Source organism: Rhinatrema bivittatum, chromosome 1, assembly GCF_901001135.1.
Source record: "Rhinatrema bivittatum chromosome 1, aRhiBiv1.1, whole genome shotgun sequence".
Lineage (NCBI taxonomy): Eukaryota > Metazoa > Chordata > Amphibia > Gymnophiona > Rhinatrematidae > Rhinatrema > Rhinatrema bivittatum.
Genome location: NC_042615.1, coordinates 116,655,699 through 116,680,570, shown reverse-complemented (window position 1 = coordinate 116,680,570; position 24,872 = coordinate 116,655,699). Strand labels below are relative to the sequence as shown.

Sequence of the window (24,872 nt, the reverse complement as noted above, 5' to 3'; positions counted from 1 at the left end):
TAGAATATTGCTACTTGGTTGTCTGTTTGGATCAATAGCACTTTCCCTTTTCACCAAGGACTGAATACTTTTAAAATACAGAAGACTGTTCTTAACTATAGGTAATTTATGTGGAGTAAACTTTCTTGGAGATCAAGTTCTTCAAGAACAAAAGCTCCCCGTCCCTGACTGGATGCATCTGTGGCTGCTGATCTCTCAGAAGGTTTGAAAGTTCCAGTCACCCTGCTAGAGATTGGAAAAGGAAACTATGAGTGAAGGGATCAAATCGGAAGATGTTAACCATAAGCAGATTGTGAGAAATTGCAGAAGGGCCTTGGGAGACTGGGCATCCAAATGGCAGCTGAAATTTACTGTGCTCAAGTGTAGTTACATAATGTTAGGTTCCATATTAGGAGCCACCATGGAGGAAAAGGATCAAGGCCTTACTGTGGACAATGCACTGAAATCCTTGGCTCAGTGTGTGGCAGTGGTCAGAAAAAGCAAAGAGAATATTAGGAATTAAGAAATGAATGGAGAATATAATACCTCTGTATTGCTGTATGGTGCGACTATACCTAGAGTACTGTGTGCAATTCTGGTTACTGCATTTAAAAATATATATATATATATATAATATATATAGTGGAACTAGCCAAATGTACAGGAAAGAGCAACCATCAGTGTGATGCATACATGCTTCAGCATTAGACTTTACATCACGGCTTTTTCTGCACAGAGACGTTTTAGACTCATGGTACCAATTATGAGAGGCCAGCACCTTTGATTTAGGCAATGCCTTTGCACTGAAGAATGCTTCATATTAACTGCAGAGGTGGAAGCATCAGGATATTTTATAAACTCTTTCAAGGTATAACCTCTTCGATCTTATGGCTCTTTGTGACATGTGTGCACAGGCTGCGCAGTTAGGAATATTATGGGAAGGGCCAACACAGATCAGTCATGCTGACCTGAGAATCATTTTAGAAAAGTAACAGGAACATATTTTGAACCCCAGCTTATTGCCCACCATCTTGAATATGAGCGATGAGATATTGAACTCAATTTTGGAACATTTTTTTTCTTTTAAGGAGGCTCAGAATGAAAAATAAAAATGATAAAAACAGAACTGAGTGGGGGGTGTGGCGATGACATCCACTTGATAGCGCGCTTCTTTCTCTCGCTCCCTTGGGGCTTGCGAGGATTTCATAAATCAGCACCCTTTAAAGCTGCACACAAATAAAAATCATACCAGGTTCGTGTGGTGAGCTCTTGGGGAGCTGAGCAGTGTCAGTGGAGAGCAGATGGCGGGAAGCTCTAAAAGAACAGCCATGGAGAAGTCTGGTGGCAGCAGGGACAAGATGGTGCTCGAGGGCTCCGGGGATGAAGGCCTATCGGAAGTGGTGGTCTGGGATCTTACCCATGTTGTTTCAGCGGCTTTAGTGGATCAGCTCCAGCGAATCCAGTCATCGGTGGATGAACTCTAAGATAAGAGAGGCATATACTGCCTTGCTAACCAGGGTACAAAACGCTGTCTGCTCATGAAGAGCGCATGGGAGCTTTGGAATCTGACACAGCGGAGGCCCGGCTTCGCCACAAGTCCCTTGGGGACAAGCTTGAGGACTTATTGAATTGCAGCCAGCACAACAATTTGCACATAATTGGAGTCCCTGAGACGGTGCATGGAGAGGAGCCCATGCAGCTGTGTGAGAAATGGCTTCCAGAGTATTTGCTCCTGAGCACAGTTGATAGGCCGATCTTCATGGAACACATGCATAGGCTTGTCCGGGGCACCCCGAACAGCAGCATCCATGCCAAGTCATAGTTTGATATTTGAACTATACAGATAAAACGAAAATTTTGATGGCGTATTATAACAAGCAGGAAATTATAAGGAAGCTAAACTGCTATTTCCTGATTTTTCAAGCAAGGTCCAAGCTGCTTAGAAGGAGTTCACACCATACTGCACGCAACTTTTTCATTGGGGAATAAAGTTCTTGCTGCAATTCCCTGTGTGGCTGAAAGTTTTCCATAATGGCGGATCTCGTCTGCTTGCCACTCCGAGGGGAAGCTAAAGACGTTTTGGATACCTTACCATGATTTACAGTGCTGGCTATTTTACTCTCAGTGAATGTTTTGGGTCTAATTTTTTTTTTGACAGACTTCTTCACAATGTTCTGAAGTTTGGCAGTTTGTATTCTTTGGGCCATTTGGCTTTGCAGCACTATGGCAATATAGGGATCCTGTTTATATGGCAGGGCTATGGTGAGCTTTGCCAATCATTCTAGCGGAACAGTTATGCTATCTGGTTCCTATTTTTTTCTACCAACTTAACGGACGCTGGAGCGAACTGTACTGTGTCTTTGGGTTTTGACTGCACTTCTCCTTGTACTCTGGCCTTGCAGGTTTCCCTTTGGCTCCCTAAGTTGCTGACTTATCGCTCACTGACACCAACCTGAGCATTCACCGGGCAAGAGCTAATATCGTTAAAGGCTGTGTGTGCTTGCTAATGTGTTCCCCATAGGCCCTGGGAGCCCCCTGAATAGAAGTGAAAGTCTCCCCGCTGATGAATAGAGAAGGATCAATTCTCCGCCAGCCGATCTGGGGGACTGCTTCCATTTTAGGGATGAGAGCTGCTGTTGAGTTTTTGTGTTGGTTGGGGAGATGGGGCTTTTTCTGTGTGGATGGAGTTTGTGTGGATGTTTGGATATGTGTGTAGGATGGTTGAACCTGACTATATTTTGACCTGACTGACCAGAGATTTATTTCAGCAGTGGCATTCTCTTGGAGGGGGAGAGGATCTGAGTTGGGGGTCCTCTCTTTCTTGGCTAATACTGATGCTGCAACAGCTCACGCTCCCATCTTGGTTGTATGTCTAATATAATCTTTTCTTCGGTCATTATTAATGGCTTGCATGTCCCTATTAAAAAGGGAAAAGCTCCTCACTGATTTGCGCAGACATGGGGTGCATGTTGCCTTCCTTCAGGAAACTCACCTGAATGAGGGTGAATATTTAAAGTCACACCATGATTGGGTTGGTCGTTTGTGGGGCCATTTTGATTAACAAAGCTGTTGATTTAAAAAAAGAAAGGGAGTTTTCCTTTCCCAGTAGCCGATTTGTATGGTGGTGGGGACTCTCCAGGGACAAGAGGTAGTGCTGGTCAGTTTGTATGTACCTGTTTACTCTTTTTTTTCCTACTCTCATGGCCAAAGTGTCTTTATGGGATGGGTATGCTGTCATTATGTGTGGTGATTTTAATGTGGTTGATAACCCTTTAGTGGATTGCAAGCCGCCTAAAACTCCCAAGAAAAACCAAGCTGACCTGGAGGGGTGGGCTTTGTGTCTCTGGAGCTGCAGTTAACTGACTCCTGGCGAGTTCTACATGTAGAAGACCACGAGTATACTTTTTTTTCTCATGTGCATAATGCATACGCTCATCTTGACTACATTCCTCTCACTGAATTTTTTTTTTTTTTTATCTAATTAGTGGCGAGTAAGATTCATGTCGTGCTCTTCTCTGAGCATGCAATGATGGTAACTATACTTGCTTTGATGCCCGATTCTCCAGGTCAGTTTCGATGGTTCATGCCTCCTTACCTTTACAATGATAAATGATTTGCAGTTTTTCTTAAAGATAAGTGACAGGAATATGTGGAATTTAATGTGAGACCTGAAACTGATTCCATTACTTTCTGGAATGCTGCTAAACTGGTCATGCGAAGTCATATTATTGCCTACCAAGCATGTGCAGAGTGTTAGGAACAAAAACATTTCGAATCTTTAAAAAAAAAAAAAAAAAAAAAATACTGGTTCTATGTAGGGCACATATGAGGGATCTTGGGCAGACTTCTAAAGAGAGCTGGGAAGTGGCTTGGGCAGAACTCAGTGCTTTGCTGGACTTTAAGGCACAGAACATATTGAATCTTAAGTACAAGCTGCATCAATGGGGAAATAAGTCTGGGAGGTTACTAGCTCAACTAGTAAACTCTGGTTCACGCTCTAAGGGGCATATCACATGTCTTTCCTATGAGTGGCAAGATCTACGGACTACCGTCCTCTGATTTTAAGGGCGTTTGAGAAGTATTATAAATCTTTGTATAAGGCTGGACCAGCCAATGATCTGGCACAGCGGGATTTTTTCCAGGACCTGGGGCTGCTGAAATTGGGTGACTGGCCTATTACAGAAGCAGAGATATGCACTCTTATTGTCCAGCTGAAGCTGCTTAAAGCCCCTGGTCCTGTCGGCTTAGGTCCAGAATTTTATAAGTTATTGGGCAATGGCACTCTTACTCCACTAAAAAATGTTTCATGAAGCAAGGGAGGGGGGAGAGTTTGCTGACAGCCATAATCTTGCTATGATTATTTTATTGCCCAAGCCGGGTAAGGATCACACTCTGCCCCAGTCCTTTATATCTATCTCTCTTCTTAACCAATACATTAAAATTCTGTCTGCAGTTTTAGCCCTGCATTTAATTCGGTGGTAAAGGCGGTAGTCTCCCAGGATTATTTATTTATTTAAAAACTTTTCTATACCGTTGCTAAGTTAAATACCGTCGCAACGGTTTACATGTAGGCACATATTTAATGTAGGTAAAAGTGTACTATAGTACATTCTAACAGGTGCCGTCAAAGGTTCGGTTACAATATATCAGACTGATTTTATGAAAGGCAGACTCCCCAACTCTAATATCTTAAAAGCATTACTTGCCATGTATACTCCGAGTAACAGTATAAAGGGCATTCTTGCCAGCTTGGATGCGGAAAAGGCATTTGATCGCATGGAATAGCCTTATTTGGCAGGGGTACTGTGGCAATTTAAGTTTGGGGAAGGGTTTTTACAGTGGGTCAACCTATTATATACAATCGCTCCAGGCCCAGCTACTGGTGAATGGATCCTTCTCAGAGATATTTACTCTGGGTAGGGGCACCAGGCAGGGCTGTCCCTTGTCCCCTTTATTTTTTGTTTTTGCTTTAGAACCTTTAGTGGCTAAACTGCAGAGCCTTTGTTTCAGGGCTTGCGGATCAGGAATAAAATGATTAAACGGAATCTTTTTGCAGATGATATGCTGCTTTTCCTGGGGAATCCTCATGACAGCTTGCAGGATATTATCGAGGTGATAAGCCAGTTTGGGGCTTTTTTTGGGTTACAAAATTAAATATGGGAAGTCTGAGGCTGTCCCCTTATCTCCTACTTTACCACACTCCTGGGAAGGCCTGTTTCCACTACATGGGCTGGTACTAGTTTTCGCTATTTTGGTATTCAAATTGCCCGCACTCTTGATGAGCTTTACAAGCTTAATAATGATACTTGTATGCAAAACCTTAAACACGGATTGCATCTCGGGAGAAATCCCTCTTTTTCTATGATGGGTTGCTATGCCCTGGTGAAGATGGTGATTCTTCCTAAGGTCCTTTTTCCATTACAAATGCTTACCCTCTGGCTTAAGGCACAGAGTATTAAATTATTTTGTGCACTGGTTGGCAGCTTTATCTGGCGTAATAGGAGAGCAAGGGTAAGTTTTGATGTGCTGAGGTTAGAGAGGAAACATGGTGGAGTGGCTCTTCCTGATTTAAGATTATATAATGTTGCAAGTCTCTTGTGTTATATACAGGAATGGGCCTCATCACCCTAAATTTGATATGGAAGGGCTGTTGTACTGGACATCACCTTACTTAGCTATTAACATATTACACTTACATCTGGCTAAACTACTTCCTTAAAGGTCTCAATGTTTTGGTTCACTGCAGTACAAAAAGCTTGGTCTTGGTGGAGGGGGGGGGGGTCTCCTGGCCGCAGTTCAGTGGTCTCTCTTTTTTTTAATGTGGGTGGGGAACCCAGATTTTTTGCCTGGCTTGGGCAATTCAGTTTTTCAGGGGTGGTTTCATGGGGGTCTTCATAATCTCTCCCAATTGGTTGATTGAGTCTTCTTGTTTATACTCATTTGAGCAATTGAGGGAGGACTGGGATATCCCTAGAATGCAGTTTTTGCTTACCTGCAAGCCCGTCACTCTTGTCTGAGTGTCCACGCAGGTGATATATCTCCTATTGTACTGACCAGTGAGGAGGAAAGTATCTTAGAAACACCTACCCAAGTTTAACAAACTTGCTATTTGGTCCAGACAGTTGACAGCAAACTTGCCTGTGCCACATGTACTGCGCTTAGTGGCATTGTGGAGCAATGATCTGGGAGAGAATATTTCAGGTGAGCTATTGCTCCAGGCTTTCAAAAATGTGTATCAGTATTATCTCTCTGTTACCATGAGACACATTCAATTTACGATTCTTCATAGAACTTATATATCTAGGGTACTGGGGATGAAAATTCAACTCCCAAATTCGGATCTCTGTTCAATATGTAAGAACCTCCCTGGTCACTTGTGTCATATGTTTACGGGATGCTAGAAATTGCAACATTTCGGACATGGGGTGATATTTTTGGAACAGGTTATGGGATGTGCAATTCCTTGGTCTGGGATTTCTGTATATTTGTGTCTTTGGGACCACAGGTCTGTTCTGCCTTCAGGTGTAAAAGCCCCTGCAATGAAAGTTTTCCTTCTGGCAAAAAAGTCTATTTTGCTGTGTTGGCAGTCAGAAGAGGCCTCGTCGATTGCTCAATGGAAAGCTTTCATGCAACATGCGCAACTGGAAATGCTTTGACAAAAAAAAAAAAAAAAAGACAGCCATACTACAGTCTTTTTCTTCCAGGAGGGCGTATTATGATCTCTGGTATAAGGCTTTATTTGCTATATAAGCTATATAAATACTGACTATCCTGGTTTGCTCATGTAGCGTGTGAACACGTATGGCTGTGTTTGTGGATGGTTTGGGGGTTTTCTTTTTCTCTTTCCTTTTTTTTTTTTCTTATTTTGTTCTTGCAATACTGAAAAAAAATATTTGATGCGTCACCAGTGCATTTCTCTGCTATTGTTGCTATTAAAAATGGTTATCTTTTTATCTGCTTTTTCTGATATCGTTTGCATTTGTAATTTCCACTGACAAAAATGAAAGTTAAAAAAAAAAACCGGAGTGTTTTTAGCTCTATCAAGAGCAAAATATATGTCCTTTTGCGCTTACATAAGAAAAAAAAAAAAGACAAGGATATTTGCACACTAGCAGTGACTGCCTGGAACAGGCAACTGGGCTCAGAGAGACACCAGTCTCGGTGCCATCGAACGATGTAACCCACTGTGTGTGGCTGATACTTATCTTGCTTGCCCATGAAGAATCCTGTGTTCTTTTGCAGAAATGGGATTTTTTTCCCCCATCGCATTTGCAACAAGTTCGGCTGACAGCTCCTGTTGGGGCTTTTGGTGGACAGTTTGGGGGTGAGCACTTGAAATTCAATGGTACCACTGTTGTATGATCTTTAATACCCAATCTGTAGTTATCAAAGATATAGTTGTCTGAAATGTTGAGCTTTCCTCCCAGTGGAAGGCTGTTTAAATCTAAATGGGAAGCTTTTTAGTTATTTTATTTTTTGGTTATGTTTGTTGGAAAGGCTTGGACTGTGTTCTTTTCCTAGCATGTGTCCTACTATGTTGCTAACGTGTTAGTTGTAAAAAAAACAAACAAAAAAAAATAAAACAAAACACAGGCTTAGTGCCTTCTTCTTGAATAGCAGTACTGCCTCCTGTGTTGCTGAAAGTGACTGTTTCTGCTTTTAGATGGCTGCTTAGCAGTAGTTGACGACAGTGTAAGGAGACATAAGAGCATAAGAAGTTGCCATACTGGGTCAGATTGAGGATCCTTCACACCCAGCATCCTGTTTCCAACAGTGGCCAATCCAGGTAACAAGTACCTGGCAAGTTCCCAAACATTAAGTAGATCCCATGCTACTAATGCCAATAAAAGCAGTGGCTATTCCCTAAGTAATAGCAGTTTATGGATCTCTCCTCCAGGAACTTATCCAAACCTTTTTTTAAATCCAGCTACACCAACAGCTCTAACCACATCCTCCAGCCACAAATTCCAGAGCTTAATTGTGTATTGAGTGAAAAAATTCTCCCATTTGTTTTAAATAAACTACTTGCTAACAATAGAGTGCCCCCTAGTCCTATTATCTGAAAGACTAAATAACCAATTCACATTTACCTTTTCTAGTCTTCTCATTTTATAGACCTCTGCCATATCCCCCCACCTTCAGCAGTCTTCTCCAAGCTGAACACCCCTAACCTCTTTAGTCTTTCCTCATAGGGGAGCCGTTCCATTCCCTTTATCATTTTGGTTGCCCTTCTCTGTACCTTCTCCAGTGTAACTATATCTTTTTTAAGATGCAGTGACCAGAACTGCATACAGTACTCAAGGTGTGGTCTCAACTTGGAGTGATACAGAGGCATTATGACATTCTGTTTTATTCACCATTCCCTTCCTAATAATTCCTAAAATTGTTTGCTTTTTTGACTGCCGCAGCACACTGAGCCTACGATTTCAATGTATTATTCACTATGATGCCTAGTTTTTTTTTTTCCTGGATGGTAACTCCTAAAATGGAACCTAACATTGTGTAACTACAACTTGCGATATTTTTCCCTATATGCATCACTTTGCACTTGTCCATATTAAATTTCATCTGCCATTTGGACTGCCAATCTTCCAGTCTCACAAGGTCCTCCTGCAATTTATCACGATCCATATGTGATTTGACTGCCCTTAATAATTTGGTGTCATCTGCAAATTTGATCATCTCACTTGTCATATCCCTTTCCAGATCATCTACCTTATAAATGGCCTGTGACCGACGGCCCGCAAATGCGCAGTAGAGCGCAGCTCTACTGCGCATGTGCGGGCAAGGATGTCGATCAGAAAAAAAAAATGGCGCTGGGGCCGCAGGAGCGGGAGGAGAAGCAGCGGCGCCGCGCGCGCGCGCGGTGCCGCTGCTTCTCCTCCCCAGATCTGCCGGCAGATCTCGGGGGGGGGGGGTGTCACTCCCGCGCCCCCCCCCCCGAGATCTGCCGGCAGGAGCGGGAGGAGTTAATGGAGCCGGGTGAGGGTTGCGGGAAGTCGCGCTTACGGCGCCGGGAGGAAATGGAGGTGGGTGAAGGGAGGGAGAGGGGGACTGAGTGAGAGGGAGGGAGAGGGGGACTGAGTGAGTGGGAGGGAGGGAGAGGGGGGACTGAGTGGGAGGGAGTGAGGGAGAGGGGGGACTGAGTGAGAGGAGAGGGAGGGTGGAGAGGAGTGGGTGGGGGAGGGGGGTGGTGAAGAGTGAGGGGAGAGAGAATGAGGGGGAGGTGAGAGACAGAGGGATGTAGCCCGTTTTAACGGGCTTTACGGCTTGTTTATAAATATTTTGAAAAGCATCGGTCCAAGTACAGATAACCTGAGGCACTCCACTGTTTACTTTTTTCCACTGAGAAAACTTACCATTTAATCCTACTCTGTTTCCTGTTTTTTAACCAGTTTGCAATCTACAAAAGGACATCGCCTCCTATCCCTTGACTTTTCAGTTTTCTTAGAAGCCTCTCATGAAGGACTTTATCAAAATGCCTTCTGAAAATCTAAATACACTACATCTACCAGTTCATCTTTATCCACGTTTATTATCCCCTTCAAAAAAAGTAGATTTGTCAGGCAATACCTTCCCTTGGGTAAATCCATGTTGGCTGTGTTCCATTAAACCACGGCTTGCTATATGGTCTGTGATTTTGTTCCTTCAACTATTTTTCCCGCACTGAAGTCAGACTCACCAGTCTATAGTTTATCAGATCATCCCTGAAGCCCTTTTTAAATATCAGGGTTACATTGGCCATCTTCCAGTTTTCTGGTACAATGGATGATTTTAATGATAGATTACAAATTTTACTAATAGATCTGAAATTTCATTTTTTAGTTTTTAGAATCTTGGGGTGTAAGCAATCCAGTCCAGGTGATTTGCTATTCTTTAGTTTGTCAATCTGGCCTACTACATCTTCCAGGTTCACCGTGATTTGGTTCAGTTCATCATCCTTGAAAACTGTCTCTGGATTCGGTATCTCCCCAACATCATTAGTAAACATGGAAGCAAAGAATTCATTTAGTCTTTCTTCAATGGCCTTATCTTCACTAAGAGTCCCTTTAACCCTTCAATCATTTAACAGTCCAACTGACTCCCTCACAGGTTTCCTGCTTTGGATATATTCTAAAAAGTTTTTATTATGAGGTTTTGCCTCTACAGCCAATTTCATTTCAAATTCTCTTAGTCTGTCTTAATGTTTTACATTTAAGTTAACAATGCTTATGCTTTTTCCTATTTTCTTCAGATGGATCCTTCTTCTAAATTTGAAGGAAGTTTTTTTTTTGATAAAATAGCCTCTTTCACATTGCCTTTTAACTATGCTGGTAATCATTCAACCTTCCTTCCACCTTTCTTAATGTGTGGAAAACATCTGGACTGTACTTCTAAGATGGTATTTTTAAACAATATCCATGCCTGTTGTGCATTCTTAACTTTTGCAGCTGCACCTTTCAGTCTTTTTCTAACTATTTTCCTCATTTTATCAGTTTTCCCTTTTTGAAAGTTTAGTGCTAGAGTTGTAGATTATACATATTGTTTCCCTTCCAGTCAGTTCAAATTTGATCATGTTATAATCACTGTTGCCAAGTGGCCCTACCACCATTACTTCTCTTACCATATCCTTTGTTCCACTAAGAATTACATCTAAAATAGCTCTCTCTCTTGTTGGTTCTTGAACTAATTGCTCCATGAAACAGTCATTTATTCCATCTAGGAACTTCACCTCTCTAGCATGTCCTAAAGTTACATTTAGCCAGTCAATATTGGGGTAACTGAAATCTCCCATTATCACTGCACTGCCAAATTGGTTAGCTTCCCCAATTTCTCTTAGCATTTCATCATCCATCTTATCATTTTGGCCAGGTAGATGACAGTATACTCCTATCACTATACTCTTACCCAACACACATGGAATTTCTACCCAAAAAGATTTTACTCTGTATTTAGTCTCTTGCATGATCTTTATCATATTGGACTCTATACCCTACCAGACATAAAGCGCCACCCCAAGTTTATCATCTCTATCATTGTGATATAATTTGTAATCTGGTATAGCACTGTTCCATTGGTTATCCTCCTTCCACCAGGTCTCTGATATGCCAATTATGTCTCTCTCATTATTCAGCTTTATACACTAACTCTCCCATCTTACTTCTTAGACTTCTTGCATTGGCATGCAGACATTTCAAAGTATGTTTTTTATTTGTATTAACAACCTGATTTTCAGTTGCTAGGGGTACTTTGAAATCCTTCAGCTCAGGTGATTCTTTACTTAAAGGCACATGGACTACTTTTGCTTTTATTGGAACCTCTCTGTTGGGATGCCCTAACTCTCCTGTTTCATTAGTATCATTTAAAGAAACCTCTTTCCGAACCATGCACTGTGACTGTTGGCTTTCCCCCTTGTTCTAGTTTAAAAGCTGCTCTATCTCCAATTTATTATACTAGAGTAGTGATCTTTAATGCAGATACAAACTTACAGGGTCATTAATGAGTGCGGCAAATAGCGCAATGAGTGCTAATATGCAAATAGAAGGCATTTGGGCGGAGTCAGTGGTAATAAATAGCTATTAACCTCAACGCAATAGAGTAATGGTATCACAAATGCCATTCGTGGAGAGAGAGAGAGAGAGAGAGAGTAATATATAACTTTACTATTTATACCACTGTAAGAGGGGGCACTTTTAACTCGGGATGGGATAGGTTTGGAGGGGGGGACGTTTTACATACACAGAGGTAACAAACAGAAGATTTGACATCACTGAAGATTTTCTGTCAGTTGGAGCGATGAAAGTTAAAGAGGAGTTGATTTGTACAATGTATTCTCTACCTAGCTTGACTGAAGCTAGGTAGAGAGTGCATTTTTTCTTAAGCTTTGCTCTGAGTCTTCTGGAAGGCAGAGTCCTCTGTTCAGTGGGTCTGGAGGGAGCTGTGTCCCTCTTCACCCAGTCCAAGAGGAGGCCATAGTGACCATGCAGAGAGAAGCGTCTTGATCAGAGAGAGAGTTTATACCAACAAGAGGGAAGGAAGCTGTTTTCTGTCATCCTCCTTTGCCCTGAGCTGGAAGCTGAAAGGACTGCTTTTAGTAGTAGGCCTTTCCTCCTGGAAGGCTGCATCTGTCTTTTGAAGAAGAGTCTGAGGGAAAAAAGAAGAGGAGGACATCTGGAGATCCCCAACTGAGTTTCCACCCTGGAACACAGGACACTGCCAGGTTGGAGTATGGGATTCTTCGTGGACCTCAGGTACTGAGTAGGGTATCTGTCAAGGTTAGGATACCCCCAGCCGACTTGGGACACTTATCATTCCTAGTCACAGAGGATAGGCCAGTTTCAAGTCCCTGCCTGGAGACACATCCACAGAATTAGAGATCAATTAAATCCTGGCTCTTTTAAGTCTAAGGACCCTGGACATTTCATTTGTTGCATCTCTTTATTATTTTGAACTTGGATCAAGTAAATTCTAATTTGAATACCCATCCAGAGAGTCCAGCCTGGTTTGTAAGGCTACCTGTCCCAAAGAGCAAGGGTAATATACACCTATGGGATACTATGCAACCCTGCCTGGGCCAAAGTGGTTTTCCTTCACCCCCACAGATAGGACCTATCCCTTGGGAAAAGAACGTGGGGCAAGAGTGAGGAACTAGCCACAGTTAATAAATTATTTTATGGCCAGCAGATGAATTATTACAAAATAGACTGCAGCAATAGACATTTTACAGGATTAATTGACTTTTTTCTTTGAAGAACCAAACTACAATAGGTGAAGATTTTTTTTTGGTCCGTGTTGAACTCTGACATAAAGGAGGGAGTTTTCAACAAATTATATGGAGATTGTGCATGTAAAAATAGAATAATTGTGTAAGTAGTATGTAGGTGCCTACATGTTATTTTAGAAAATATTTGCATAAATCTTTGCACCTACTTATATATGCAAATGGTATATTGCAGACAATTTTGAAAGTTGGGCTGTATAGGTATATAATGGAATATAGCACTACACATCTATTTATTTAAAAGCATTTAGAACATGCACCCTTCAAAGTTTGGGGTGGGCACCAAGCATGACCTACATAACGCAATGGTCAACATAAAAACATCCCAATGTGCCATTATTCATAGATAGATTAAAAAATTGAAAGGCAAGACCATCCTAACATTTGTAATGCGCTGACTGCACACTTTGCTCGTTAAGACTTGTGATATCTCAGAACCTCTTGAGCAATTTTCCAAGCTCTTAAGCTACGATTCAAAACACTGTGGCAGTGTCGGTCTTGTAACGATTTATACACTTTGATGACTTCTGTTCGACTTAGTTTTACTTGTAATTTAAAATACGAAAACCTTGTGCACAACTCTGGGCAGTCCGATGATTGTAACACTTTGCAATGCTAAAAAACAGAGTGATTTCCATGCAAATGTAATTTGTGCAGTCAATGTATTTCAAATGTTAGGATGGTCTTGCCTTACAAATTTATAATCTTCAACTTTTGAATCTATCTATGAATAATGTCACATTGCAGTAATTCTATATTGGATTTACCCTTTATCACTTCTTGAGATTAATTTTACATAGTATTACAACATAAAACACATTATAAAAAACATAGCTCATAGATTTAGATTTAATTATACATATCCCGGGGCTATGTTTATTAATAATAAAAAAATTAGCAGAACATTTATTGTAGAGTCACAGCATTTTTCAGGTTCCCTTTTTTCCAGTCTGCCTCTGACCTCAGGGAGAACATAAAAACATAAAAAATGCCATACTGGGTCAGACCAAGAGTCCATCAAGCTCAGTGGCCAACCAAGTTACAAGTATCTAGCAAGTACCCAAACATATAAGACCGAATTTTTGATGGCCTGTGTGCGTAAAATCTGGGGGGGGGTACATGCGAGGCCGGGCCGTGTGTGCGCCAAGCGCATTTTAGAAACAGCCCAGCCATGTGCGTATCTCCTGGTATGTGCAGAAGTGCTGGGCCAGCAAAAATGGGTGAGCCAGAGGCCAACGGGGACAGCGGCCATTAGGCCCTGTCCTGGAGAAGTGCACCAGCAGCTGGCCGGCGCACGGAAGTTACTTCTCCTCTGAAGGAGCAATAAGTAATAAAACAAAAAAAAAATTTGACTAGCTAGGTAGGGGTTAGGGGTCGAGGAGTAGAGGGGAAAAGGAAGGAAGGGTAGTAAGGGGGATAGGAAAGTTCCCTCCCAGTCTGCTCCTTAATTGGAGTGGAATGGGAGGAAACTCGGGATGGCCTACTCGCGTTGCCGTGCGATGGTTTCTAACCCCCCCCCCCCCCCCCGCGCAAGTCCCGACCTACCCACACATACGTGTGCGAATATTCAAATCAGACATGCTTTTGTTATAAAATCAATGCATCCATGTGCGCACGCTGGGAACTGTGCGCACATGGACACCCATGCACTTGTTTTAAAATCAGCATCTAGATGAATAGATCCCAAGCTACTAATCCTTATTGATTAATAACAGTTTATGGACTTCTGCTCTAGGAACTTATCCAAACCGTTTTTAAACCCAGCTACACTAACTGCCATAACCACATCCTCTGGCAATGAATTCCAGAGCTTAATTATATATGTTGAGTGAAAAATAATTTTCTCCAATTTGTTTTAAATGTGCTACTTGCTAACTTCATGGAGTACTCCCTAGTCCTTATATTATCTGAAAGAGTAAATAACCAATTCACATTTACCCATTCAGGTCCTTTCATGATTTTGTAGACCTCTATCATATCCCCCCTCAGCCATCTCTTCTCTAAGCTGAACAGCCCTAACCTCTTCAGCCTTTCCTCATAGGGGAGTCGTTCCATCCCCTTTACAATTTTGGTCGCTCACCAGCATTAGTGGGCAAAGAAAAAATCCAGGCTTTTTCTTGCCTTCTTTTGTGAGCATTTTATCCATGTAATGCTGGCAGACTAACACAACCAAAACAATCTCCATGCTATGTTGAACTTCCATACAACAATCTGATATGGTTATGAACGTGAAATGTATTTTGTGATTTTTTTTTCTGAGGGAGAGATAAAGGGTTCATGATTTATTCCTGAATTTACAGATCGATTAATACTAAATTGGGTGTTTTCCTGTTTTGTTTTTTTTGACTCACCAGCCTGATGTGAACTTTATTTGCTTTTTTTTTTTTTTTTAAAGTTTTCCTGGCCATTATGACCACCATAAGAGAATATTTTCCTCTTATGACTGAACTGTGCCTGTTATCTATTCATCCTTTGCTTCTATAGAAGGTTTTGCTTGTCAAAGTCAGAGACTCAAGAGAGCAAGAGGTACCACAGTCCTCAAACTTTTTCTGCTTCTCTGTTGCTGGCACTTAATCCAATTTGGTGTGCTCAGACCTAGTTTGGAGGGCTTTGGGGATTTAAAGAAAATCTTACTTTCAAGCTAGCCTTTCCAAGGGGATTTTTTTTTTTTTTTGCAGAGCTCCAGTATGTAGGTACTTATTCTTGTTTAAATACAATTGAAAATAATTCAAAATTCTTTGATACACTTAAATGTGATTCTTCAAGATCTTCAATGGTAAGCATTTTACTTCAAGCTTTTGCTAAATTTGAAAAATTGGTTATAATAAAAATGTCAACATGTTTTAGTGACATTTGAGGTATAAATTGCTAAATATGAAGGAACTGTGGGTAATGTTAATGAGAAAATGGCTTATTTTATTTTAACAACATTTATGTTCCTGTGAATAAAATGGTTTTCTTAATTCAAGATACATGTAAGGTGCTTGTTAAAGATAATACCAGTTTTTATTTATTTAGCCTTGTTGTAAGCTGGAAGTAATTAAAAATACCCTTAAAAAGAATGTCACCTAGTTAATTTTCCAACAGTGGCACATGTTTCTGGAAGTGATATGTAAAAAAAAAATTGACACATATTTTGGTAATTCTGGAAGCAGCATTGCCTCTTTGGTTCAAGCTTACTATCTATCCAGGAAGAATAAACAAGGATCTAGAAATAGTAAAACAAATGCTTTAGATAAGAGAAATATGAAAGGAGATAAATCTTTGATACTGAATTGAAATAGCAGTGAATCAAGCCTATAAATCAACTCCGTTTCTACCAGTATCTTTGCTACATTGTTGGTAACCTTTTTATCAGAATCTGATCTTAAATGGATCTTTAAAACATTTTTTCCTTGGCCAGTTGACTAGAATATTTCTGGATGTAACAAAGGATACTCAAATTTATAGACAAAGGTTTTTATCTTTAAAATCCCCAACTTACTGCTATGAGGCAAATTCTTTTGAATTTCCCTTTAAGTGTAAGGTTACCTTTTAACACAATAGCTATATATTTTTAGATCCTGAACAACTTTCATTTGTTTTGGTGTCCCCCCAACAGATGCAGGATGGTCACTTCATGGACTTATTTGGAAAGCTAATATTTTCATTGGTTTCTGCTCTGGCTTGATTGGCCTGGAAGTCAATCATTGCTCTTTAATTGGTTTTCCATTTTTTTCTTGTTAAATTTTGGAATCACGCCAACTGTGGACTTATGTTTATGAATTGTGAAAACATAGTAACATTTCTAATTCTTTTTCATATTAGATGTGTGTTTTGCTTTGTTGGTAAATGAGAATACAAGTAAACAAAATTAAGTGCTTTGTAATACTTTTTAACAAACATGGCTAAGAAGTAAGTGTTAATTTTGCATGTGACAAGCTCTCACTGGTATCTACTAGATTAGATCTGCCAGGGTACTCAAGAATTCTTCATTAAAAACTCTCGTGCTGGGAGCCCTGGGACATTTTCAATGGGTTCCCATTCATACCCTAATGCACTGCCCATGGTGTACGAAGTCACCTGCCGCAGCACAGGTGCCCTCACCTGGAATGTTTTCAAGTAATTTTTTCTGTGCTTTCTGTTTGGTTTCCTGACGTTGCTTTTCAGTCCTGGATGCTTTTGGGGGTGCTAATTTTCCATTGGGCCAAAAAGCATCACGAAACGTATTGATGTAGTAAATTACCATCTGCTCACTGAATATCCAATCAACAGTTTCTCGTATTTGTCTGTTAAAAAAAAAAAAAGTAGATTAACATAAGTATGATTTAATGAATTTGTTGCCCCATGCTACTACTACTACAGTTTCCATTTGTGAGGAAAAATAGTTCAAGCATAGCTAGACAATCCCTGTTAAAACAATCCAGAATATTAATTTTCTTTGATTTTTTCTGTTTCCATGCTAGAAATAACTAAAGCGTATAACCATCTCCTCCTCCCCCCCCCAAATAATTCTAAGGAAAATTGCTTGCTTGTGTATCTTCTGGGCATGCAGCCTCTCTCCATTCATCATCCGAGGGCCCTGCTGTTCCTCAATTATTTTTAATAAGCATTACTTTAAAAGCAAGCCAAGGATTAGTTAGTAGCACTTCTACAGCAAACATATTTAAATCAATTATTGAAAAATGATGAGTTTCAGGCCAACTCTATTCCCTCCTGACTCTCTCACCCTGTCCCTTTGTTTTATCCTCCTCCCACCTCTCCCCACTCCCCCCAATATATTTGCTTTGAGTCCCTGTGGTCTTTTCACCCATTCCCCTCCTCCCTAACACTTGTTTCTCTCTGTCTCTGACCTCTGTTTTCAATTTTTCTTGTATGTGGTCTTTACTTGTTCACAATTCTAGTCACCTTCCCATCCTGTTGTAAAATGCTGTAACATAGGCCTTTCCTCCCATAAATAGTTGCAGACAGTATTTCTTTGCCATGCATACAGTGTCTGTTTTTGACACAGTCAGAGTCTTTTACACCAAAAGGCTCCAGCATACAACTACACACACACAGATTCTCACCTCAGGCAGCTTTACACACATACAACTCACATTGCATCCAGTTCTTTCTCCTACACATGTACATATGATCATATACCCAGGTACCAAAATCAGCATTTAATACTTCCTCTGTTTTTCTTGTCCCATCTGTGTGAATTTCCTTACCACCATCCTGACAATATACCCCTTAATAGGACAATCCATTAATTCAGCTACATCCTCTTCATTGAAGCTCAGCCAATCAGGAGCATCTACAGTGAACTTCTCCCTGCATCTTTTCCCACCCGTAATATTTCATTTTGCTTTTCAATTCTGTGGTGAAATCATGGTATTCTGAAGAAATGGGGAGATGTGGTTTTTGATCACTGTTAACTAATCCATTTATTATTGTGTACTAGGATGGAGTGTGAACTCCATCTAGTACACAATAGATGTACTAGAGCTACCTTCTCTCTGTAACATTCCACACACTTAGGGTTCGGTAAGTCTAACAAATGCTTATAACCACCGATCTTATCAACAGAGCCACCACACATCATAGCCACACATCTCCAGTTTCATCAGTTCCACTGAAAACTGGACATTTTAAGTTGTTGCTACAGTAATGAAATTGAAAACCTACACAAGATACATTTAGTTCTGGCATGTGAGCACACAGGAAAACAAAAGTAATGTAAAGCAATGTTATCAAGTGCTTAGGACTTTGCATATTTATGAGAACCCCAGCTATTGATAGCATTTTGATGGTATTTTATTAAGTTATGTTTTATTAAGCATTTTTATCAACTATAATGTATTTATTCTGATATCTGATGTTTTTATGTGACTTGATTTTGTTGATCATTTTAGTTTTCATATTGAGGGTTTTATGTTTTGAAGCTTTTATTGAATTAGGTATTTTGTAAACTGCTTACAATTGTATGATTGAGCAGTAGACATTTTATAAATAACATTTTCTGCTGCAGGTAATGGCCAAGAAGTGGTAAGGGCTTCACACTCCTTAGCCTTCTGCTTCCTTCCTGAATGAGGCATTGCGTTTGCTAGGAAATTCAAACGCTGATAGAACAACCCTCATGCGGCTCTCAGCAGATCTGCCATCTTGCACGTTTGGTGAATAAGATATATAGAGCATTCACTACAGTATGTAGTGTAGCCCATTTTTTGTAAAATCAATATTTTTTCCTTATATTTACACAATAGACCTTGTGTCTGTGCAAATGTGGTGCTCACACAATCTTGAGCTGCCTTGACTGAAGTTAGTTGCAGACTGCCAGAGAGACCCACAGCAGGGTTTTGTTTAGTAAATGTTACCAAATGCTACCATACAAGGACAGAAACAACCTTGAAGAAATTCTGGCATTTGATAAAGCAGCTATGTACAACTTGTGTCTAGTTTTGACTTCTGAGATGCAGAACAAAGGATGATTTCAGTCAAACAATGCGAACTGCATCACTTACAATATGCTGCATTCTCAAAAACTTGTCACCTTTACTCAAAGGCCACAAAATTAATTTAAACTTGCTGGGATTTGGGGTAAGAGGAACTGCAATATATATATACACTGTCATAATTCTAGAGTCAATGCACATTAAAGATGCAGTGCTAAGTAAAGTAATTCAATTACTAGTTTGAACAAACCAAGAAAGTGTCCATACTCTATCTTCTGGTCCTGGAGAAAACTGGATTTTTAGGTTATACTACCCTTTATTTGACAAACATAAGAATAAGCAAAATATGCCATAATACATGCCTATGGCCATGTTGCCCTGAATGTGCTGATCTGGTCTCATGGTGGAAGCTAAGCACGGTTGGGCCTGGTTAGTAATTGGATGAGAGATGTCAAGAACTGGTAGGTGTCTTTTTGTCAGATGTGCGTATTTATATCTGAGAAAGTTGTGGGCAGAATTCCCACAGTAGAAATCTTCAAAAGATGTCAAATGGAGACTGAATTAGTATTAATTAGTAATAGTTTAGTAGCTAGAGGTAATAGAACCATTGTCACTAGGATATTAAGGAAGAACTTCATCAGGACATGACCACATTGGGTTAAATGCTACCAAAATGAGTCAAGAATCCAATGTCTTGGTTCAGTCCATTTTAAATAATCTACTAGATGAATACATTCAATTCTCAAGCCCATTCTTTTCTGCATATTTTTTTTAAACTACTATAGATTTATAAGAAAATTATTCCTTACCTGCTAATTTTCGTTCCTGTAATACCTTGGATCATTCCAGACGGTGGGTTATGTTCCATGTCCAGCAGATGGAGTCAGAACACAAAATTCCCAGGGGAGGACCCATATAACCACGCCTCCCTTGTAACAGCTCTCAGTAACTAGACTAACAAAGCCCAAAAGAGAGAGACTAAAAACAGAGGGATCAAGTAATCAAAGAAGGAATTGAAATAACCACAGTCCAAATAAACAGCAACTAAATTCTGAACAGTGAACTTGCGAACAGCAGTACGTGAACAAAAAAGATGCGCAGTATTCGAAATACAGAGTAAAAGATTGTTAAGACAGGTAGGCAGGGATGTCCCACAAGCAAACCCCCCAAACCAAGGGAGGGTGTCTGGAATGATCCATGGTATTACAGGAACAAAAATGAGCAGGTAAGGAATAATTTTCTTTTCCCTGTACATACCAGGATCATTCCAGACGGTGGGATGTACCAAAGCTTTCCCATCACGGGTGGGCCGCAGACAGTCCTGCTCGTATTACCTTGTCTCCAAGCTGACCGCCCGGAGCACCGACGTCCAGGCGATAATGTCTCGCAAAAGTATGGATAGACTTCCAGGTGGCCGCCCTACAAATCTCCTGAGTGGAGACGGACGAGCTCTCCGCCCAAGATGTTGCCTGGGCTCGAAGAGAATGAGCCTTGACAACCAGCGGAGGGGACTTACCTACGCCAAGGTACGCCGCTATGATCGCTCCCTTCAACCACCACGCTATAGATTGTTTGGAGGCCATGCAACCCTTCCGGGGTCCGGACCAGAGGATAAACAGATGATCGGAGAGCCGAAAATCATTAGTCACCTCCAGATAGCGTATCAGAGACCGCCGTACATCCAGTCTACGCAGGTCTCCAGACTCAGAAGAGGCAAAAGATGGTAATTCCACCGATTGGTTGAGGTGGAATGCCGAAACCACTTTAGGGAGAAAAGAAGGAACCGTCCTCAGTGAAACCCCTTCAGGCGTGAAACGAAGGTATGGTTCATGACAGGATAGGGCCTGCAGCTCGGAAATACGTCTTGCTGAACTGATTGCCACGAGAAAAATGGTCTTGAGAGTGACGTCCTTGATGGTAGCCAAGCTTAGAGGTTCGAACGGCGAACCACAGAGGACTCGGAGCAACAGATTCAGATTCCACGACGGACAAGGTGGGCGAATCGGAGGCTTCAAGTCTTTCAACTCCTTTAAGGAAACAGGAGACGTCCGGATGCGAGGACAGAAACTCCTTATTTCCACTGCGAAGAAAAGCCCCCAAGGCCGCCACCTGAACCCGAAGAGAATTGTAAGCAAGACCCAAATCCAAACCTGCCTGCAAGAAGGAAAGGACTTGTGGCACTGAGGCCTGCATGGGAAGAATGTCATTCGCTCCACACCAATCCTCAAAGACCTTCCAGACTCGAACATAGGTAACAGAGGTGGACATCTTATGTGCTTTTAGTAGCGTTGAAATAACCGGCTCCGGATAACCGCGCCTCCTCAACTGACGCCTCTCAAAAGCCAGGCCGCAAGACAGAAGCGATCTGCCTCCTTGAAAAATATTGGTCCCTGGCGTAGAAGACGTGGCAGCTGACTGAGATGAAGGGGACCCTCCACCGTCAAATTGTGCAGATCCCCGAACCACGGTCGTCGGGGCCACTCTGGCGCCACAAGGATCACCGGCCCTTGGTGTGCCTCTATCCTGCGGATGACCTTGCCCCTGGAGTAATTATATGATCTTGACGAACGGGGTCGATCTTCGGGCAACTTGTGCACTGCGTTCTCATTAAGGGACTTGATGATCTGATCCAAGTCTTCACCAAAAAGATACCTACCCTTAAAAGGAAGGGACCCCAAATGTGTCTTGGAAGAGGCATCAGCCGACCAATTGCGAAGCCAAAGGAGCCGACGCGCTGAGACCGCCGCCACCATGGTTCGGGCTAGGACCCTTAAAAGATCATATAAAGCATCTGCTCCATAGGCAACCACGGCTTCCAGTCTGTCCGCCTGGTAAGCCTCAGCGTCTGGTAAGGACTGGGAGATGAGAAGCTGCTGCACCCACCGGAGACCCGCTCGCTGTGCGAGGGAACTGCAGGTAGCCGCCCGCATCCCTAAGGCCGAGACCTCAAAGATACGCTTGAGGTAAACCTCCAGCTTCCGATCCTGCATATCCTTCAACGCCGTCCCTCCAGTGACAGGAATAGTGGTATGCTTTGTGACCGCTGATACCGCAGAATCTACGGCGGGAACTTTGAGAATTTCCAAAAAAATCGGCTGGCAGAGGATACAATTTTTCCATGGCTCTACCGACCCTAAGGTTGGCCTCTGGGGAATAACATTCCCGAGTGATCAACTGCAAGATCTTGTGAAGAGTGGGAAAAGACTTGGCTAGAGGCCGCAGTCCTGCTAGGAGGGGGTCCCCCCTTCTTGAGAGCCGGGTCAGGCCCCACCGGTTCCGGAGGGGGATCAATATCCATTTCCTGGAGGATGTAAGGAATGAGGTCATCTAACTCCGCCGCTTGGAAGATGCGGAGGACTCTAGGGTCGTCGCCCTCCACCTGGGCCGCCAAGGTGGGGTCGTCCACGTCAGGGTCCTGGGATTGTCCTTCCCCCGACGAAGTCTGTATTATCGATGGTGTCCCAGTAGGGCCACGAGATGTCCCCGCTCCCCCACCTACTAAAGGGGGGCAAGCCTGAGGGAGGTTCCCACCCAGGAGGGGGGTAGGACATGGTATCTTGGGGGGAGAGGGTCCCCAGGTCCCGAAGGTCGTGTCTCTGCTCTGAAGAAAAGCCCTGTGCATCAGGACTATGAATTCAGGGGAAAAGGCCTGGCATCCTGAGGGGTAACCCACTGGGGGATCCCCCCTCTGCCTACCAGGATTAGACTCGGAGTAAGGGTCCAAAACGGGCCTAGAAGTGGGAAACGGATTATCCGTGTCCTCCTCAGAAAGCGCGGCATCAGAATCTTGCAACAAAATGGCCGCCGTTCCCGCGTTGAGAGGGAACAGGGCCTGGCGCTTCCTTCAGCTCGAACGTCCTTGTTAGTAGCTGGCGCACATTCCCCCTCGGGGAAACAGCCTGAGCACAGACCCTCTTCAGAAAATAATCCGGCCCTGTCGGAGCCCTCACAAGGCGCCGCGGACTGCATCGCCGCAGGGAGAGAGAGAGGAGGGGGAGGCTCTACAGGTGGCTCGCGCCTAAAATGAGCGCCGACCCAGCAACGGACGCTTGCCATGGTCCCCCACCAACCTGAAGAAGAACTGACGGAGAATTAACCTCCCGACAGCAGGCGGCCCCGGGGAATGGTGCTTCGCGGGGCCGCAGGTTGGGACGTCGGTCGCTCCCCAAAAGGGAGGGGGGAAAACCTGGGTCAGGAGGGAGAGGCCGGCGCTACCGACTTTCACCTCAGAGAGCCGAACGGAGTCCAAAAAATTGCAGTCTTCTGCTGAAAAAGAAGATGAAACAAAAATACACTTACCCCAACTGAGCCCTCAGTGAGGAAAATGAGAAAAGAAAGAAAGAAAACAGGCAACAGCCTGTCAGCAAGTCACCAGGCTAGAGAGCGATGAGCCAGCACCAGCGGAGAGCTCTCCCCCTGCTGTAAGAGGAGCCTTAGCAAAGTGACCTAAACTGTAAATTTAAAACTTCCTATTTTTTTTTTTTTTTAAACTTGATCCCCCTGAGGAGGTAGCCCTAAGCTAACAAGCTGGGGACCACAAGTCCCCTGCTCACATCTGCTGGAGTCAGAACGTTACTGAGAGCTGTTACAGGGGAGGCGTGGTTATATGGGTCCTCCCCTGGGAATTTTGTGTTCTGACTCCATCTGCTGGACATGGAACATAACCCACCGTCTGGAATGATCCTGGTATGTACAGGGAACAGACAATGTCCTGTGAGAAGTACTATGTCATAGGTGGGTTGGTGTTTGATTTACATTCTGTGTATTAATAGTGGTTCATTCTGGTTTGGAATACAACTTTGGTTTCTCCCACAAACCATGTGTTGATGCATTTCTTAAATTGGATTATATATTGCAGAATATGCGGATGAATGATCCATGTATTTATAAAAGAGTATGTGGTGTGCAGTATGTGGCAGTTTGTACATGTTTGTACATGTTTGCAAATCTTGTATTTCTTATCATACCTTTATGTGCTGTTCTTTGCTAATATGGTAGTTTTTCCTGATGAGTTAGCTGGAAAGGTTGGTGGTAGGCTATGATAGATGGGTTCAGTGAATGTGTTTCTCAGCTTTTCATCTGTGGTAAGCATAGATCAAAGATCCTTGATTATATATCTGAGTGATATTATGCGTTTGCAAATTGTGACAAAAGGAAATGGTCAATTTTTATTCTCTTTGGATAAAAGCAAATTTTCTCGGGGTCTTTGTATGGAATTGTACATTTATCTATTAGTCTGCAGAGTGGCCCTATTAGAAGACGACTTTATAGTTAGAAGCAAGTTATTTTTTTTTGTTTGTCTTACCAATTCCTGGGTTGATAGGTCAGAGGCCTATGGACAAGGTACACCAACCTGACAGAATAAAAGCCAAAGTTATCTGTATAATATTGGAAGTTAGGATTGATGGTAGGTCAGTCAGAGATAAAAGGAAGGGACAGATAGGAAACAATCTAGAAAGCCAACTGTGAAAATTCTCATAGTTTAACAAAATCAATTACTTAAAAATGACACTGGCAGATGACCTTGATGTGGCCAGAATAACTGATTCATGGTTCAGTGATAATTAAGGCTAAGGAGGAAACAATATTGGCATGTGCTCTTTTCAGAAAGGGAAGGATAAGTTAGAGAGAGAATAGCAGCTCTATATGTTAGGGAGAAAATAAAATCAAGGAAGAAAGTGAAAAACAGCAGCTGAATTGCTGTGATTTATTTATTT

At 42.2% G+C, this 24,872-nt stretch overlaps 1 protein-coding gene across 2 annotated transcripts in view; it reads right to left on the bottom strand.

Moving 5' to 3' along the window:
* The window catches only part of SNX25 (sorting nexin 25), a 421,458-nt gene that overhangs the window by 7,349 nt on the left and 389,237 nt on the right, over window positions 1–24,872 (bottom strand). The window contains exon 17 of one of the 2 annotated variants that reach the window (XM_029586797.1): window positions 16,826–17,007. In XM_029586797.1, coding sequence (XP_029442657.1) covers window positions 16,826–17,007 — 182 coding nt within the window. Of the gene's footprint in view, window positions 1–16,825; window positions 17,008–24,872 lie in introns of those variants that run through there. The other variant, XM_029586849.1, reaches the window with a different exon arrangement.